The 18,886-nt window shown below is 43.3% G+C and overlaps 1 protein-coding gene across 2 annotated transcripts in view; it reads left to right on the top strand.

The window, feature by feature from the left end:
* ARAP3 (ArfGAP with RhoGAP domain, ankyrin repeat and PH domain 3) overlaps nucleotides 1-18,886 on the top strand; it is a 238,723-nt gene that overhangs the window by 72,642 nt on the left and 147,195 nt on the right. For both annotated transcript variants that reach the window (XM_073568037.1, XM_073568036.1), the window contains exon 2: nucleotides 16,803-17,852. In XM_073568037.1, coding sequence (XP_073424138.1) covers nucleotides 16,879-17,852 — 974 coding nt within the window. In that variant the 5' untranslated portion in view covers nucleotides 16,803-16,878. The remainder of the gene's footprint in view (nucleotides 1-16,802; nucleotides 17,853-18,886) is intronic.

The raw sequence follows: 18,886 nt of genomic DNA on the forward strand, positions 1-18,886 counted from the left end.
GACAGAGCAGGAAGCATTGTTTCATGCACAGTAAAAGTTTTCCCTGTAGGATCAGAAACAGTGCCTGTCGTGTTTTCCTAGATCCTCATCCCCAGTGGCTGGAGTGAGCGTGGAAAGAAGGTAACTAACTGTGCTGTAGGATTGGGACCACACCTGTCTTTTTCATGTGCAAGGGGCCGGAGGCGCTTATGGACTGTTGCTTTAATAGACTTGGTCAGGACTACCACCCTGAGCCACCTTGTTACATGCCTATGAGGCTGTCACGTTTGGATCAGGAGACGCCATGGCGGTCACTCCATACATGGACTGCTGATCCGGCTGTCAATCAAACAATCAGAGTGCTGGGGCATACCCAAAGCTTCAGCTCACAGTATTTAGTGAGCGGTGCTGTGAAAAGTGACTGTAGGTGTGCCATGCACGCCTCCATGGTTGAAAGCTGGCAGCTCCCAGGAGGAAATATGGTCGTTTTCTCCCAATAGCCGCAGTAGCCCAGTAGCCTATTTTTGCAGATAAATAGCATTTTCCGAGGTGACAGGTTCCCTTTAGTCTTAGCATCAAAGCATAGCGTGTGAGGGCTTGTTTTTTTGCGGGATAAGTTGCTTTTTTATTGGTACCATTTTCAGGCACATCGCATTTTTTGATCGCTTTGTAGTTTGATCTTTGGGAGGCAGAATAAACAAAAACCAGCAAATCAGGAATTGTTGCTTTGGGTTTTTTTATGCCGTTTTGCATGTGGCAAAATTGATAAGGCAGTTTTATTCTTTGGGTCAGTACGATTACAGGGATACCACATTTATATAATTTTTGTATGTTTTGGTGCTTTTATACAAATAAAAATGATTTTATAGAAAAAAGGATTATTTTGGCTTCACTTTATTCTGAGAGCTATAACTCAGAGGTCACTTTTCAATACAAGTCTATTAGAGCCTTGTTCTGGCCTAGTTCTGGTTCTCAAAGACTTGCATTGAGAGCTTGTGACATAGCTTCTGACTTCCGGCCAGTCAGAAGCTGCACTCACAAGTTAGTGTTGGGGATGTCACAATAGGGGGTATATGACCTTTGGCCAGAACACGGCTATCATATGTGCAGGGGGGCTTATCTTAGTTATCCCACTGCTGCCACAATGTGATGAAAACAGCAAGCTAGTCTTGACCTATCAATTTACCGCAGGGGGCTTATTTTAGTTATCCCACCGCTGCCAACACTGTGTTACAAACTGCCGGGATTTATGTATATCCCACTTTCTAGTTCCGCTTTGGAATTTGCAGATCTCCAGCACCCCCTTTAACCTCAGACCAGTCAGGGAACTGCACATAGGATAATTAGTCGCCGGACGGGCCACTTATTGTGCACTGGCTATTTGGCTGCGGCCAGAGCATTTATAATTCCCTCGCTGCAGCATGCCTATCAGCTTATAAAACCCGTTCCGTCACTGCCAGCGGTGCCCACCTAGCCCCGAACACACTTCGCCGCCACCAGCTCCGATTACTCTATCAATATTTAAATTAATAAAGAGGGTCCAAAGCTAACACAAATTAGTAGCGTAATTAACTTTAGGCACGTGAAGATTCGGTATAGAACATGGAGACGAACAAGTAATTTTATATTTTACTCCAAAAAGATAGGCAGTGTTTACAGAAGGTATAAAAAGATTTTACAATATGAGACAATTAAAATATGTACAAAGCGATTACAAATAAAAAGGGAATTAAAACAGAAATGAACACTCGCATGTTACTTAGATCATCTCAGGCAACCATGTTAGTGGGAGGGGCCAGACATCACAATGCATTGGGGGTCTTGTTGCAGCAGCTCCCCAGGCAAGAATGAAGGTTGGGCCGAGTGCAGTAACTTATACCTCTGGGCTTGTGACATCACTAAAGGGGCTGGTTTACCTGCACCCTCCCCTAGCTCAGAGTTACAGATTTGGTTCTGAAAACTTATAACGATCATAACTGGGCTTGAGAACCTAGCAGAATATTGGCAGAACCATCATTCATCTTATTTTGAAATTAGCTTTCTAATGAGTCCAAACTCGGACGGTCTATTCGCCTCTGTTCAAGAGAAACCCATTTCTCGGGTTCTGTTGACGCTGGAACCGGGAAAAACATGGGCTACGAAGCTTCGTCGACGCACGTCCCAGATATGTCATTTTCATATTTCTATCATAAACTCACGTCGCTTTATGACCAAATGATTAGATTCTAATTATAGGCTATGTGAAGCCAGCACATGGGGAAAGACAAAGGGCCTTCATTTGGGAGGAGGGAAATCACTCACTGGTATTTCAGGTTACAATGAGTGTGTGTGTGAAGAGGGCTGAGGGGGGAGGAGGGAGTGTTACAGGCTGCAGGCCTGACCGGCAGAAGAAAGGAGAGGGGGGTCAAACCCTCACCACTGGTATAGCAGAGTTCAGTATGTGAATAGAAGATTCTGGAACATTTCAGAAGGTGTGATACTAGTGAAATCATAGATCATATTCCACATTATTGTGACAGGGGACCGTAACAGTGTTGAAAAATGATGAAGATGCCTGAGGGAGAGTATATGACATGGCCAGGGGACTTACATTTAAAGCACCACTTCAGCGATGAAAAAAAAAAATCCCGCTGAAGAGTTGCTTTAAGGGGAACCTGTTGTGAGTTCATTCTCCCCTTCACCTTTGATGTCTGATGAACTCCCTCTGCTGGTGAAGAGAGGTAGTGAAATTGATTGGCAGGGGAAGAACCTGTCATCTGAACAGGCGGAGTGTGATTGGACATCTGGAATTTCTGAGTGGATATAAGGCAGCCGACGCCCTGCAGGGCTGCTGGTGATCCTTTCTGCTCTGAGCTCTTGCATCCAGCTTAGTTCCTGTCTGCTAAAAGCTAAGTTTTTGCCCGGCTATTATTCCATGAGATTTTGTCTGGTTTCCTTAGTGTTTGTATTCAGCCAGTCCTGGTTGGGACTGGCTGAATTCCATTTTTGTCTCTGATCAGTTGATCTCTTTGCTCTGTTTTCAGAATATACCTGAGTGCTGATATAGTGATTTTGAAGACTAGCGACTTCAGGGCCTTTTTTCCTGTCAGACGGTTGGGGCATTTTTGGTAGGGTTTTTTGTTGTGAGTTCATTTTCCCCTTCGTCACTGAGATCTGGTGAACTCCCTATTCTGGTAAAGGAAGGTAATGAGCCTGATTATCAGGCACCTGAGTCTAATGAGGATGACTGGCTGAGTGGAGTCACTAACTGGATATAAGGCTGCCGACGCCCTTCTGCCCTGCGGGTGATTTCTCTGTGGACTTCTAGGACACCAGTCTGATTCCTGCTTCCCTAAAGCTAAGTTTTCTGCTTTGCCTGTTTGCATTTATGTTTTGTTTTTGTTTTCCTTGCTTTTCTGGATTCTGCCATTCCCTGCTGGGATGAGCTGAATCTCCTTTTGCCGGTTGCTCTGTCTTCAGAATATTCCTGAGTACTGACATAGCTTTTTTGAAGCCTAGCGTCTTCAGGGCCTTTTTCACTGTCAGTCTATTGGCTCTTATTTTCATAGGGTTTTTCACGGATTGCAGACAGCAGCCTTTCTGTCCTTTCCTATCTAGGTAGTTTGGGCCCCGTCTTTGCTCAGTCTGTCTTTCTGTCTGTGTTAGTGTTTTCATCTTGCTTCACCGTCATTATATGTTGGGGGCTGCCTATTGCTTTGGGGTCTGCTCTGGGGCAGTTTAGATTTCCCCTTTCTTTCTTTAGGCCTATTTAATTCTCCGGCTGTGATCGAGGGGTCTAGGGCATCGTAGGAACCCCCCACAGCTACTGTTAGTTGTTGTGATAGGATCAGGGGTCTGCAATCCGATAGCTGCCAACCTCTCTGGTTTTCTGGACTTAGCTAGCAGTTCTGTTTTTGCATCCTACGGTGACTCAATCATAACAGAATCACCTGCCATACTGCAGATCCTAGGGTACTCAATAGCAGGAAAGAATTGTGTTTAAAAAAAAAAAAAAAGTATGTATATTCTTTCCTCTATATCTCTGAGGCCGTAGGGGGAATTTTTTTCTCTCAATGGAGATAAAGCAATTGTCTGATCGTGTGGAGCAGCTCGCTGTGGAAGTGCTGGGAATTTCCGCCTACCTTGCTCGTTCGCATACTGTTGAACCAAAGATCCCTACACCTGATGTATTTTTTGGGGATCGATCTAAGTTTTTGAGTTTCAAAAATAATTGTAAATTATTTTTTGCCTTGAAGCCTAACTCGTCAGGGAGCTCCGCGCAGCAGGTTAAAATTGTCATCTCTTTGCTGCGTGGCGATCCCCAGGATTGGGCGTTTTCTTTGAAACCAGATGATCCTATTCTGACTAATGTGAACGCATTCTTTCAAGCTTTGGGGTTGTTGTATGACGAACCTAATGCTATTGATCAGGCTGAAAAGACCCTGTTGGCATTAAACCAGGGTCGAGATTCTGCAGAGTTGTACTGTCAAAAGTTCCGAAAGTGGGCGGTCCTTACTACCTGGAATGATAATGCCTTGGCTGCTCTCTTTCGGAAAGGTTTGTCAGAAGCCATAAAAGATACTATGGTGGGATTTCCTGTTCCCTCTGGTCTGGACGATTCTATGTCATTAGCCATTCAGGTTGATCGGCGTTTACGTGAACGCAGGATTGCACGAGAGGTGTTGCCACCGGTTGAACAGACGTCTGAACCTATGCAATGTGATACAGTTTTGTCTAAGGCGCAAAGTCAGGAATTCAGAAGGCGTAATAAGCTGTGTTTTTTCTGTGGAGATGCCTCGCATATTATTTCTGTTTGTCCTAAACAAGAGAAATACTTTGCACACACGTTTTCTGTTGGTGGTGTTCAACCTAAGTTTCTTCTGGCAATTACTCTGATCTGCTCCCTGTCCACATTTTCCGCCAAGGCTTTTGTGGATTCGGGAGCAGCGCTAAACCTAATGGACTTGGATTTTGCTAAACGTTGTGGATTTCCAATGACACCTCTGCAGACGCCTATCCCTTTGAGGGGGATTGATGCTACTCCTTTGGCTAAATATAAACCTCAGTTTTGGACCCAGGTGGTCATGCGGGTCACCCCAGACCATCAAGAAAATTGCAGATTTTTGGTGTTGCATGGTCTGCATGATGCCGTTGTTCTGGGGTTTCCCTGGTTGCAAATTCATAATCCAGTTTTGGATTGGAAGTCTGTGTCTGTGGTGAGTTGGGGTTGTTGGTGTGCCTTTAGTGAGGCTCGGGTTTTTTCCACCTCTCCTCAGTCGCATGATGTTCCTGACTATTTGGAGAACTTTTATGATGTATTTAGTGAGAATGAGTCTGCGTCCTTGCCTCCTCATAGGAGTTATGACTGTGCTATTGAACTAAGCCCGGGGTGTAAATTTCCCACGGGTCGGCTCTTCAATTTACCTGTACCCGAGCACGAGGCTATGCGGTTCTATATTAAGGAGGCGTTGGAAAAGGGTCATCTTAGACCATCCTCTTCACCCTTAGGTGCCGGGTTTTTTTTGGTGGCCAAAAAGGATGGTTCTTTAAGGCCTTGTATTGATTATCGTGCCCTCAATAAAATTACTATTAAATATCAGTATCCGTTACCCCTGATTTCGGATCTATTCTCTAGAGTTAGAGGTGCTTGCTGGTTTACCAAGCTTGACCTCAGGGGGGCGTATAATCTTATCCGCATTAAGCAGGGGGATGAATGGAAGACGGCGTTTAATACTCCGGAGGGACATTTTGAGTACCTGGTGATGCCTTTTGGGCTCACTAATGCCCCTTCTGTCTTCCAGTGCTTCATGAACGATATTTTCCGAGACTTTGTTGATAAATTTTTGATTATCTATCTGGATGATATTTTGATCTTCTCCAAGGATTGGGATTCTCATGTGGAACATATTCGGACTGTGTTCCGGATCTTGAGGGAGAATTCCCTGTATGTCAAAGGATCGAAATGCCTTTTTGGAGTACAGAGGATTTCATTTTTGGGATTTATTTTGTCTCCGTCAACTATTGAAATGGACCCGGCCAAGGTACAGGCCATTTATGATTGGGTTCAGCCCACTTCTTTGAAGGCCCTCCAGAAGTTTTTGGGTTTTGCTAATTTTTATCGGAAATTTATAGCAAAATTTTCTAGTATTGCCAAGCCATTGACTGATCTGACTAAGAAGGGTGCTGATGTGTTGAATTGGTCTCCGGAGGCTGTTGCTTCTTTTCAGGAGCTGAAGCGAAGATTTACCTCCGCCCCGGTTTTGCGGCAACCTGATTTCTCACTCCCGTTCCAGGTAGAGGTGGATGCTTCTGAGATTGGTGCAGGAGCTGTTTTGTCCCAAAAGGATCCTGTAACATCTAAAATGAATCCCTGTGCTTTCTTTTCCCGAAAGTTCTCTCCATCTGAACGTAACTATGATGTGGGGAATCGGGAACTGTTGGCCATGAAATGGGCATTTGAGGAGTGGAGACATTGGTTGGAGGGAGCTAAACATCAAGTTGTGATCCTCACTGACCACAAGAATTTGATTTACCTAGAGTCGGCTAAACGCTTGAACCCTAGACAGGCTAGGTGGACCTTGTTTTTTACACGTTTTGATTTTGTGGTCTCTTTTCTTCCAGGCACTAAGAATGTCAAGGCAGACGCCCTCTCTAGGAGTTTCTTTGCTGATTCTCCTGTGGTGACCAAGCCTGCTACCATCTTAGGCGAAGGGGTAGTTCTTTCTGCCATCTCGCCCGATTTGAGACGTGCTCTGGAAGAGTTCCAGAAGGACAAACCTGAGCGTTGTCCCAGTGGAAAGTTGTATGTTCCTGACCAGTGGAAGAAGAGAGTGATGACTGAAGTTCATTGCTCTGCATTGGCTGGTCATCCAGGTATTTTTGGTACTAGAGATCTGGTGAGTCGCTCTTTTTGGTGGCCCACCTTGTCTCATGATGTCAGGAATTTTGTGCAGTCCTGTGGGACTTGCTCCCGGTCTAAATCTTGTTCTCGCTCTAGTGGGTTGTTGATGCCTTTGCCGGTCCCCAGGAGGCCATGGACCCATATTTCAATGGATTTCATCTCTGATATGCCGGTCTCTCAAAGAATGACTGTTATTTGGGTGATTTGTGATAGGTTCTCTAAGATGGTCCATCTTGTACCGCTCCCTAAGTTGCCATCTTCCTCTGAGTTGGTGCCCCTGTTTTTGCAACAGGTGGTTCGCTTGCACGGGATTCCTGAGAACATTGTATCTGACAGAGGAGTTCAGTTTGTGTCTAGATTTTGGAGGACTTTCTGTTCCAAGCTGGGAATTCAGTTGTCCTTCTCCTCTGCTTTTCACCCTCAGACCAATGGGCAGACAGAGAGAACAAACCAGACCTTGGAGTCGTATTTGAGATGTTTTATTTCCGCTGATCAGGATGATTGGGTTTCATTTTTGCCCTTGGCCGAATTTGCTTTAAATAATAGAGCTAGTTCTGCCACTTTGATGTCACCTTTTTTTTGTTACTTTGGGTTTCATCCTCGATTTTCTTCAGGGCAGGTGGAGCCTTCTGCCTGCCCAGGGGTTGACACTGTGGTGGAGAGAATGCACCAGATCTGGGACCAAGTGGTGGATAAGTTATCTCTCTCCCAGGAAAAGGCCCAGCGGTTTTCCAAACGACATAGGACCATTGGTGGTTATCATCAAAAAATATTGCTATGAAGGTGGCTTCTCCTAAGTTTAAGCCTAGATTTATTGGACCTTACAAGATTTTGGAGATTATTAATCCGGTCTCTTTTCGTTTGGCTCTTCCTGTCACATTTAAAATCCATAATGTGTTCCATAAGTCCTTGTTGAAGAGGTTTGTTGAACCAGTTGTTCCTGGGGTGGCACCTCCAGACCCTGTATTGGTTGAAGGTAACATGGAATATGAGGTAGAGAAAATACTGGATTCCTGTCTGGCTAGACGGAGACTCCAGTATTTGGTTAAGTGGAAGGGTTATGGTCAGGAGGATAATTCCCGGGTCTCTGCCTCTGATATTCATGCCAAAAGATTGGTGCGTGCCTTTCATCGGGCTCACCCTGATCGCCCTGGTGGCGTGGTTGAGGGTTCGGTGACCCCTCCTCAAGGGGGAGGTACTGTTGTGAGTTCATTTTCCCCTTCGTCACTGAGGTCTGGTGAACTCCCTATTCTGGTAAAGGAAGGTAATGAGCCTGATTATCAGGCACCTGAGTCTAATGAGGATGACTGGTTCAGTGGAGTCACTGACTGGATATAAGGCTGCCGACGCCCTTCTGCCCTGCGGGTGATTTCTCTGTGGACTCCTAGGACACCAGTCTGATTCCTGCTTCCCTAAAGCTAAGTTTTCTGCTTTGCCTTTTGCATTTATGTTTTGTTTTTGTTTTCTTTGGTTTTCTGGATTCTGCCATTCCCTGCTGGGATGAGCTGAATCTCCTTTTGCCGGTTGCTCTGTCTTCAGAATATTCCTGAGTACTGACATAGCTTTTTTGAAGCCTAGCGTCTTCAGGGCCTTTTTCACTGTCAGTCTGTTGGCTCTTATTTTCATAGGGTTTTTCACGGATTGCAGACAGCAGCCTTCCTGTCCTTTCCTATCTAGGTAGTTTGGGCCTCGTCTTTGCTCAGTCTGTCTTTCTGTCTGTGTTAGTGTTTTCATCTTGCTTCACCGTCATATGTTGGGGGCTGCCTATTGCTTTGGGGTCTGCTCTGGGGCAGTTTAGATTTCCCCTTTCTTTCTTTAGGCCTATTTAATTCTCCGGCTTTGATCGAGGGGTCTAGGGCATCGTAGGAACCCCCCACGGCTACTGTTAGTTGTTGTGATAGGATCAGGGGTCTGCAATCCGATAGCTGCCAACCTCTCTGGTTTTCTGGACTTAGCTAGCAGTTCTGTTTTTGCCTCCTATGGTGACTCAATCATAACAGTTATTTGCGGATTGCAGCCAGCATCTTTTCTGTCCTGTCCTATCTAGTTAGTTGGGCCCCATCGTTTGCTCAGCCTGTCTTTTTGTCTGTGTTTGTGTTTTCATCTGTTTTTCACCGACAATACATGTTGGGGGCTGTCTATTGCTTTGGGGTCTGCTCTGGGGCAGTTTAGATTTCCCCTTTCCTTCTTTAGGCTTATGTAGTTCTCCGGCTGTGACGAGGGGTCTAGGGCACCGTAGGAACCCCCTACGGCTACGGTTAGTTGTGGTGTATAGGATCAGGGGTCTGCAATCCGATAGCTACCAACCTCTCCAGTTTTCTGGACTTAGCTTGTATTTTTGTTTTCTCCTCCTCCGGTGACTCATTCATAACAGAATCACCAGCGATACCGTAGATTCTAGGGTGCTCAATAGCAGGAAAGAATTGTTAAAAAAAAAAAGAAAAAGTGTCAGAATTTTTTTTTTTTTTTTTGGTGTATATTTTTTCCTCTATTTCTCTGAGGCTGTAGGGGGAATTTTTCCTCAATGGAGATTGAGCAATTGTCTGATCGTGTGGAGCAGCTTACTGCTGCTGAAGTGCAGGGAATTTCCGCCTGTCTTGCTCATTCACATGCTGCTGAACCAAAGATCCCTACTCCTGATGTGCTTTTTGGGGATCGGTCTAAATTTCTGAATTTTAAGAATAATTATAAATTATTTTTTGCCTTGAAGCCTAACTCATCGGGGAGCTCCGCGCAGCAGGTTAAAATTGTCATCTCTTTGCTGCGCGGCGATCCCCAGGATTGGGAGTTTTCTTTGAAACCTGATGATCCTATTCTGACTGATGTGAACGCATTTTTTCAGGCCTTGAGGTTGTTGTATGATGAACCTAATGCTATTGATCAGGCTGAAAAGGCCCTGTTGGCATTGAGCCAGGGTCAGGATTCTGCAGAGTTGTACTGTCAAAAATTCTGAAAGTGGGCGGTCCTTACTACCTGGAATGATGGTGCCTTGGCAGCTCTCTTTCGGAAGGGTTTGTCAGAAACCGTAAAAGATACTATGGTGGGATTTCCTGTTCCCTCTGGTCTTGACGATTCTATGTCATTAGCCATTCAGGTTGATCGGCGTTTGCGTGAACGCAAAACTGCACGAGAGGTGTTGCCACCTGTTGAACAAATGTCTGAACCTATGCAATGTGATAGAGTTTTGTCTAGGGCGCATCGTCAGGAGTTCAGAAGGCGTAATAAGCTGTGTTTTTTCTGTGGAGATGCCTCTCTTATTATTTCTGTCTGCCCTAAACGAGAGAAACGTTTTGCACACACATTTGCTGTGGGTGGTGTTCAACCTAAGTTTCTTCTGGCAATTACTCTGATCTGCTCCCTGTCCACATTTTCCGCTAAGGCTTTTGTGGATTCGGGAGCAGCTCTGAACCTGATGGACATGGATTTTGCTAAACGTTGTGGGTTTCCTATGACACCTCTGCGGACGCCTATCCCTTTGAGGGGTATTGATGCTACTCCTTTGGCGAAGAATAAACCTCAGTTTTGGACTCAGGTGGTAATGCGGGTCGCCCCAGACCATCAAGAAAATTGCAGATTTTTGGTGTTGCATAATTTGCATGATACCATCGTTCTGGGGTTCCCTGGTTGCAAATCCATAATCCAGTTTTGGATTGGAAATCTGTGTCTGTGGTGAGTTGGGGTTGTCGGTGTGCCCTTAGTGACGCTCCTATTTTCTCCACCTCTCCCCAGTCGCATGATGTTCCTGACTATTTGGCTGATTTTTATGATGTATTTAATGAGAATGAGTCTGCGTCTTTGCCTCCTCATAGGAGTTATGACTGTGCAATTGAGCTGAGCCCTGGGTGTAAATTTCCCAAGGGTCGACTTTTCAATTTATCTGTACCCGAGCACGAGGCTATGCGATCCTATATTAAGGAGTCGTTGGAGAAGGGTCATATTAGACCATCCTCTTCACCCTTAGGTGCTGGTTTTTTTTTTGTGGCCAAGAAAGATGGTTCATTAAGGCCTTGTATTGACTATCGTTCCCTCAACAAAATTACTGTTAAATATCAGTATCCGTTACCCCTGATTTCTGATTTATTCTCCAGAGTTAAAGGTGCTTGCTGGTTTACCAAGCTTGTCCTCAGGTGGGCGTATAATCTTATTTGCATTAAGCAGGGGGATGAATGGAAGACGGCGTTTAATACTCTGGAGGGACATTTTGAGTACCTGGTGATGCCTTTTGGGCTCACTAATGCCCCTTCTGTCTTCCAGCGCTTCATGAATGATATTTTCCGAGACTTTGTGGATAAATTTTTGATCATCTATCTGGATGATATTGTGATCTTTTCCAAGGATTGGGACTCTCATGTGGAACATGTTCGGACTGTGTTCCGGACTTTGAGGGAGAATTCCCTGTATGTCAAGGGATCGAAATGCCTTTTTGGTGTACAGAGGATTTCATTTTTGGGATTTATTTTGTCTCCGTCAACTATTGAAATGGACCCGGCCAAGGTACAGGCCATTTATGATTGGGTTCAGCCCACTTCTTTGAAGGCCCTCCAGAAGTTTTTGGGTTTTGCTAATTTTTATCGTAAATTTATAGCTAATTTTTCTGGTATTGCCAAACCATTGACTGATTTGATTAAAAAGGGAGCTGATGTGCTGAATTGGTCTCCAGAGGCTGTTTTTTCTTTTCAGGAGCTGAAGCGAAGGTTGACTTCTGCTCCGGTTTTGCGGCAACCTGATGTCTCACTCCCGTTTCAGGTACAGGTGGACGCTTCTGAGATTGGTGCAGGAGCTGTTTTGTCCCAAAAAGATCCTGTAACATCTAAAATGAATCCCTGTGCTTTATTTTCCCGAAAGTTCTCCCTATCCGAACGTAACTATGATGTGGGGAATCGGGAACTGTTAGCCATGAAGTGGGCATTTGAGGAGTGGAGACATTGGTTGGAGGGAGCTAAACATCAAGTCGTGGTCCTTACTGACGACAAGAATTTGATTTACCTGGAGTCGGCCAAACGCTTGAATCCTAGACAGGCTAGGTGGGCCTTGTTTTTCACACGTTTTGATTTTGTGGTCTCTTTTCTTCCAGGCACTAAGAATGTCAAGGCAGACGCCCTCTCTAGGAGTTTGTTTGCTGATTCTCCTATTGTGACCAAGCCTGCTACCATCTTAGTTGAGGGGGTAGTTCTTTCTGCCATCTCGCCCGATTTGAGACGTGTTCTGGAAGAATTTCAGGAGGACAAACCTGAGCATTGTCCCATTGGAAAATTGTATGTTCCTGACCAGTGGAGGAAGAGAGTGATGTCTGAGGTTCATTGCTCCGCATTGGCTGGTCATCCAGGTATTTTTGGTACTAGACATTTGGTGAGTCGGTCTTTTTGGTGGCCCGCCTTGTCTCGTGATGTCAGGAATTTTGTGCAGTCCTGTGGGACTTGCTCCCGGTCTAAACCTTGTTCTCGCTCTAGTGGGTTGTTGATGCCTTTGCCGGTGCCCAGGAGGCCATGGACCCATATTTCAATGGATTTTATCTCTGATATGCCTGTCTCTCAGAGAATGACTGTTATTTGGGTGATTTGTGATAGATTCTCTAAGATGGTCCATCTTGTACCACTCCCTAAGTTGCCATCTTCCTCAGAGTTGGTGCCCCTGTTTTTGCAACAGGTGGTTCGCTTGCACGGGATTCCTGAGAACATTGTATCTGACAGAGGAGTTCAGTTTGTTTCTTGATTTTGGAGGACTTTCTGTTCCAAGCTGGGAATTCAGTTGTCCTTCTCCTCTGCGTTTCACCCTCAGACCAATGGGCAGATGGAGAGAACAAACCAGACTTTGGAGTCGTATTTGAGATGTTTTATTTCTGCTGATCAGGATGATTGGGTTTCATTATTGCCCTTGGCCGAATTTGCTTTAAATAATAGAGCTAGTTCGGCCACTTTGATGTCACCTTTTTTTTGTAACTTTGGGTTTCATCCTTGATTCTCTTCAGGGCAGGTGGAGTCTTCTGCCTGCCCAGGTGTTGACACTGTGGTGGAGAGAATGCACCAGATTTGGGACCAAGTGGTGGATAAGTTGTCTCTCTCCCAGGAAAAGGCCCAGCGGTTTTCCAACCGGCATAAGACCATTGGTCCCCGGTTTAAGGTGGGTGATATGGTTTGGTTGTCATCAAAGAATATCTCTATGAAGTTGGCTTCTCCAAAGTTTAAACCTAGATTTATTGGACCTTACAAGATTTTGGAGATTCTTAATCTGGTCTCTTTTCGATTGGCTCTTCCTGTTACATTCAAGATCCATAACGTGTTTCATAAGTCTCTGTTAAAGAGGTTTGTTGAGCCAGTAGTTCCTGTGGTGGTACCTCCTGACCCTGTATTGGTTGAAGGTAATGTGGAATATGAGGTTGAGAAGACACTGGATTCTCGTCTGGCTAGACGGAGACTCCAGTATTTGGTTAAATGGAAAGGTTATGGCCAGGAGGATAATTCTTGGGTCCCTGCATCCGATAATCATGCCGAAAGATTGGTTCGTGCTTTTCATCGGGCCCATTCTGATCGCCCTGGTGGCGTGGATGAGGGTTCGGTGACCCCTCCTCAAGGGGGAGGTACTGTTGTGAGTTAATTCTCCCCTTCACCTTTGATGTCTGATGAACTCCCTCTGCTGGTGAAGAGAAGTAGTGAAATTGATTGGGATGGGAAGAACCTGTCATCTGAACAGGCAGAGTGTGATTGAACATCTGGAATTTCTGAGTGGATATAAGGCAGCCGACGCCCTGCAGGGCTGCTGGTGATCCTTTCTGCTCTGAGCTCTTGCATCCAGCTTAGTTCCTGTCAACTAAAAGCTAAGTTTTTGCCCGGCTATTATTCCATGAGATTTTGTCTGGTTTCCTTAGTGTTTGTATTCAGCCAGTCCTGGTTGGGACTGGCTGAATTCCATTTTTGTCTCTGATCAGTTGATCTCTTTGCTCTGTTTTCAGAATATGCCTGAGTGCTGATATAGTGATTTTGAAGACTAGCGACTTCAGGGCCTTTTTTCCTATCAGACGGTTGGGACATTTTTGGTAGGGTTTTTTGCGGATGGCAGCCAGCATCTTTTCTGTCCTGTCCTATCTAGTTAGTTGGGTCCCATCGTTTGCTCAGCCTGTCTTTCTGTCTGTGTTTGTGTTTTCATCTGTTTTTCACCGACAATACATGTTGGGGGCTGTCTATTGCTTTGGGGTCTGCTCTGGGGCAGTTTAGATTTCCCCTTTCCTTCTTTAGGCTTATGTAGTTCTCCGGCTGTGACGAGGGGTCTAGGGCACTGTAGGAACCCCCCACGGCTACTGTTAGTTGTGGTGTATAGGATCAGGGGTCTGCAATCCGATAGCTACCAACCTCTCTGGTTTTCTGGAATTAGCTTGTATTTTTGTTTTCTCCTCCTCCGGTGACTCATTCATAACAGGAACCCTTGCAGCAGGATTGTGCTCAGTAACCTACAGACAGTGTCAGTTTGGCACTGTTATACTGATTAAAATGATACCTTGGTTGATGAAATCTGTCTTGTGGTTGTTGTTTAATCTCTATTTTCAGTTTTGAGTTAATGATATGCTCGTGCTCCAGGGATGGACTGTGGGGGGTCTTCATGTAGTGCTCTGATTAGGTATTCACCAGTATGGCTTATGACATGTCACTGATCCCTCAATGACCTTCTCCCTAGTTTACCTAATCAATATTATATATATATATTTTTTTTTAAAAATCCCCTTCTGCAATCAGGCGCCAGCTGTGGTGCCTGCGCTGCAGCATGATCACATTTATAATGTGTATGTAATCCTTTTCTTTCATGTTATCCATAAATTCCTAAAAAAAAGAAAATCAGTTTGAAAATGGTGCTGGCCACGCCTGCATAATGGCAGCTATCAGCAATCCGATAGCTGCTACTTCTGAAGGTGTCTTCACCTTTAGAAGTAATCCGTGGAACAGGGTGAGCTTAGGGTGCCTCTAGCGGTAGGGACTGGTAAGGAGCCCCTGGTCCCGGGACAGCTGACAACAGATTTGTTACAACTGCTTAGTAGAGCACTTTTGGCTAATATGACTCTCTTCAAAGATGATGCAAAGCCAGGCATCAGCTTCTGGGTTAGTAAGGATTCTTAGCCCATTCTTCATGGACGATGACCTTTTATTCACCAATATTTTTTAATTCAATTCTCTTGAATGTGAATTGAAGGGTCCAAAATGTTTAGCAAAGAAATAGCCATGTGTAAACAAAATAAAAGATATAAAAATATGGCAAACTTGTTTTTTATACCTTGAAAAAGGTGCCCGTCCGGTGCAGAAAAGTGTTGGTATTAATAAAAACCATTTTGGAATCCCAAGGCTCCTCATTCCTGCAGTGCAGCCTGCCTAAAACGGACACCTTTTTTTGCCAAAAATATAGCAAAGGCATTCAATGTTCATAGAGATACAGTTGGAAGCAAATTTTTTAAGTTCAAATTTTTAGGAGCTGCACTATCTGTAGCTGCCAGAAACAGGAAGCTACCACCACTAGCCATGACATTTCTGACCAGAAAGGTGGTTAAAAATCCTCTAGTGACTGCTCAAGGCTTGCAGCAAGATTTGGTGGCAGCAGGTACTGAGGTTTCAGTTTGCAAGGTAAGACGCATACTAAACGCTAAAGTCTCCATGTTTTAACTCCAAATTGTTCACCTATTCTGACCTAAAAGCACAAGAAAAGTTAGTTCTAAAATACACAAAATCATATAAATAAGCCAAAGAAGGGTTGAGAATCTGTTTTGTGGTTGGATACAACTTATTTGAACTTTTTAGGACAATAGATTAGCGGTATGTCTGGAGGAGGAAGAATGCAGCATTAACTGAAAAGAACACCCTTCCTACAATGAAGCATGACAGTGGTTTGGTGATGCTTAAAGGCTGTTTTGCTTCCTATGGATTGGGTGACTTTCAGTATGTGAAGAACTAGATGGATGCAGTCAATTGTCAGGAAACCCTAAAAGCAGGGGGTTGGACCAGATGGCCCAGGAGGTTCCTTCCAACTCTACGATTCTATGAAAGAAAATATCATGCCTTCTGTGATGAACATGAAGAGAGGGCATCAATGAACCTTCCAACAGGAAAATGATCCCAAACATACATCAATGTCTTTCAAGGCATGTTTTCACAAGAACTCTTACATTGGAAAGTACACTTGAACTCCATAGAAAATATTGAATACAATTGATTGCAACAGTGCAATCCAGTAATGTGTTATACAAATTCAGTTCAATTATTGTAACAACTAGACTACAACAGTATGAGTGAACAGCCTCCCTCTGATGAAGCTGCCATGAGCAGCGATACCCGTGGGCTCCTCTCGCTGACATCTTAATTGTTGTTCATTCTCCCACTGCTTGGATCTCATGTTATGGGTTCAGTATACTTTATACAACTAGATATCGCTTTGTGATTGGTATTAGGGTAATACCAGGTTATTATTTTTTGTATATTATTATATATTTGCTTGAGGTGGTCACTAGGGAATTATCTTTATATTTAACATCTTTAGGCACTTGCACTTTATTACGGTAGCTTACAAAGTTTTTGATATACACACATACGGTAACTTTTTTTTGGTCTATTTTAAAACAACTTTGTGCTGCTATTACTATTGATTCTTATAAATTTTGCAGTTTATTTTCTAGTATAATTATATATGTACAGTTATTTTGTAGAATATTATTTATGTACTCATTGTGTCAGTGATGTAGCTTGTCTTTAATTTGTTTTTTGCGCATGAACTGTTGCTTTAATAAACTATATATACTTTCTAGGTGAGCACATTGCTATGTGTATTGTCTTTTTCTTTTTTTTGCTCTATTATATTTCATTAGTAATGTAGCACCCTTGGTTATTTTGTATATACTATAGGAAGTGCATCTTTTTTGGCTATAGATTTACAACAGTCTGTGTTTGATTCTTCTTTTTTTTCTTTCTAGAGTCCTCCTGCTCTTTTTGTGAAAATGCTCAGTTGGCACTTTATCTGGTAGAAGCTGATTCTTGGCCAGTTTGGCCATGATGTCCACTGCTGATGAAGAGGCAGATATTGCAGACTGGCTCTGTGCCATCCATTTGGAGAGATACCAGGACAGCTTCAGGCAGCATGGCTACCACAGAGTTAGAGATATTCTGTCTGTTGACAATGATGTCCTTCAACAAATTGGTGTTGGTGCCACCGGTCACAGGAAGAGAATAATTAGTCGATTGAGAAACAATTCTGGTGATTCAAACTTACTTTCCTTTTCAAGTTCCATGGAGAAAACAGAGTCTCTTGAATTTCCAAGTAGAGATGAAAAAGACAGCAGCTCTGGTAATGAAAATCACACAGAGGGAAAAATGGTTTATACGGAACCAGTGGTCAGGCCGGTGCCAAAACCAAGAACTGTGTTCAATAAAAGTGGTACGACGATGAGTAAGCAGTTTGTAGGACCTATAATGTCCACTGCCACCACCACATCATCATCTGCTTGTGTAGAACATAATTCAATCACCACTAAAAAGGCTTCTTCTCTTCAGGAAACAACTGTTCCAAGAGGAAGCAGCTTGGAATCTGAGAGCTGTAATTCATGTCCAGAGCTGAAGTCAGGAGGGGTGGAGACGGAGGCTGGACCTTCTAGGTATACTTCCGCTGGGGTTGGGAAACCTTTTCATCCCATTCCTTTTCTCACTGTGAGTCAGAACAAAGAAACTTCACAGGCTGGCTCATCTTACCAGCAGTACAAGGTCCAGATGGAAGCGGATACCATACAGTGTTCTCCATTATCGATTTTACCTTCCTTTGCTGGAAGTACAGAGGAAGTCACATCCTTTTCAACCAGTCCTCCATCTCCACAGGAAACACTAACAATGATATCCAATGAAATCTACTCTGGGTTTGGTCCTAGGACTGACTCTCTCATCTGTGCTACAGATATTAAAGCACCACAATTGTATTTAAATCCCCCTGACATGATTAAACAAGAAGCAACGTCAACGCCAGAAAGTCTAAAGTAAGTACAATTTTCAAACTCTTCTATGTAAACTTTGCAAGCAACTTAAAATTTCTCTGATAAAAACTATACACTAAATTTATAGCATAGAGTAATATCATTCAAATTTTAATTTTAAATTTGCTTTAAAAAAATAATAATTGCAATTCCTATCTCATACTGTTTATGTATAAACTAAGTACAGTTTTGAAATTCTTCTATGTAAATTTTGCAAACAAAAATTTGATTTTTATTTTTTTATATTTAATCATATTTAATTTTACAAATGTGTGTATCCCATGTTCTGAGCTTTTTTGGTATGCATATACGTATACATTATATAGTGTGTGAACAACCTATACCTTTTTACACTGTGCACACTAAATAAACTATGCTGCATGTGCTATTAAATAAAGTGAGAAAATATTAAAAAAATCACAAAAATATGTGCAATTAAGTGGGGAAAACTAAGAAGGGGATTTTTAAATTAACCCCATTTTAATACTAGTTTTATATCCCATGCATTATTATTCCTAAAGAACATTACGGTACAATACATTTTCTGCTGTAAAAAGTAAAATTCTTTTTAGTACAATCCTGATCTCTATTGTATATTAATTAACTTTTTTTATTTTATATACTGTAGGGTAGGATAGGAGGAGGTTAATATATATATTAGGTGCATATAGGTCTTTTTTGCTGGGAACATTGAGTTCCTACAGATAAGTATACAGAGCGAGCCAACCATGGAAATCTAAGATAGTTTCCTGGAGCCAATGGTTAAGGAAAGGGTGGAGATTACTTTACAGCTGGAAACAGACAATTGAAGGAAGTCTTGACCTTGCTGAAATTATAATAATGACTTTACATAACTTGTTAAAGGCACTAGCTACACCCAAGCAATGCATGCTTTGAGGAGAACGATGCTTATATATTTCTCATGAAAATTAGAATTTGATTTTTCTATACCCTCTACACCATTGCATGCATGGATAATAGGCACTGCTGCAACAAAAGCAGGGTGGATGCATATTATTACTTCATCGTGCCTAGCA

Source organism: Dendrobates tinctorius, unplaced genomic scaffold (assembly GCF_039654945.1).
Source record: "Dendrobates tinctorius isolate UK_male_01 unplaced genomic scaffold, ASM3965494v1 ptg000020l, whole genome shotgun sequence".
NCBI lineage: Eukaryota > Metazoa > Chordata > Amphibia > Anura > Dendrobatidae > Dendrobates > Dendrobates tinctorius.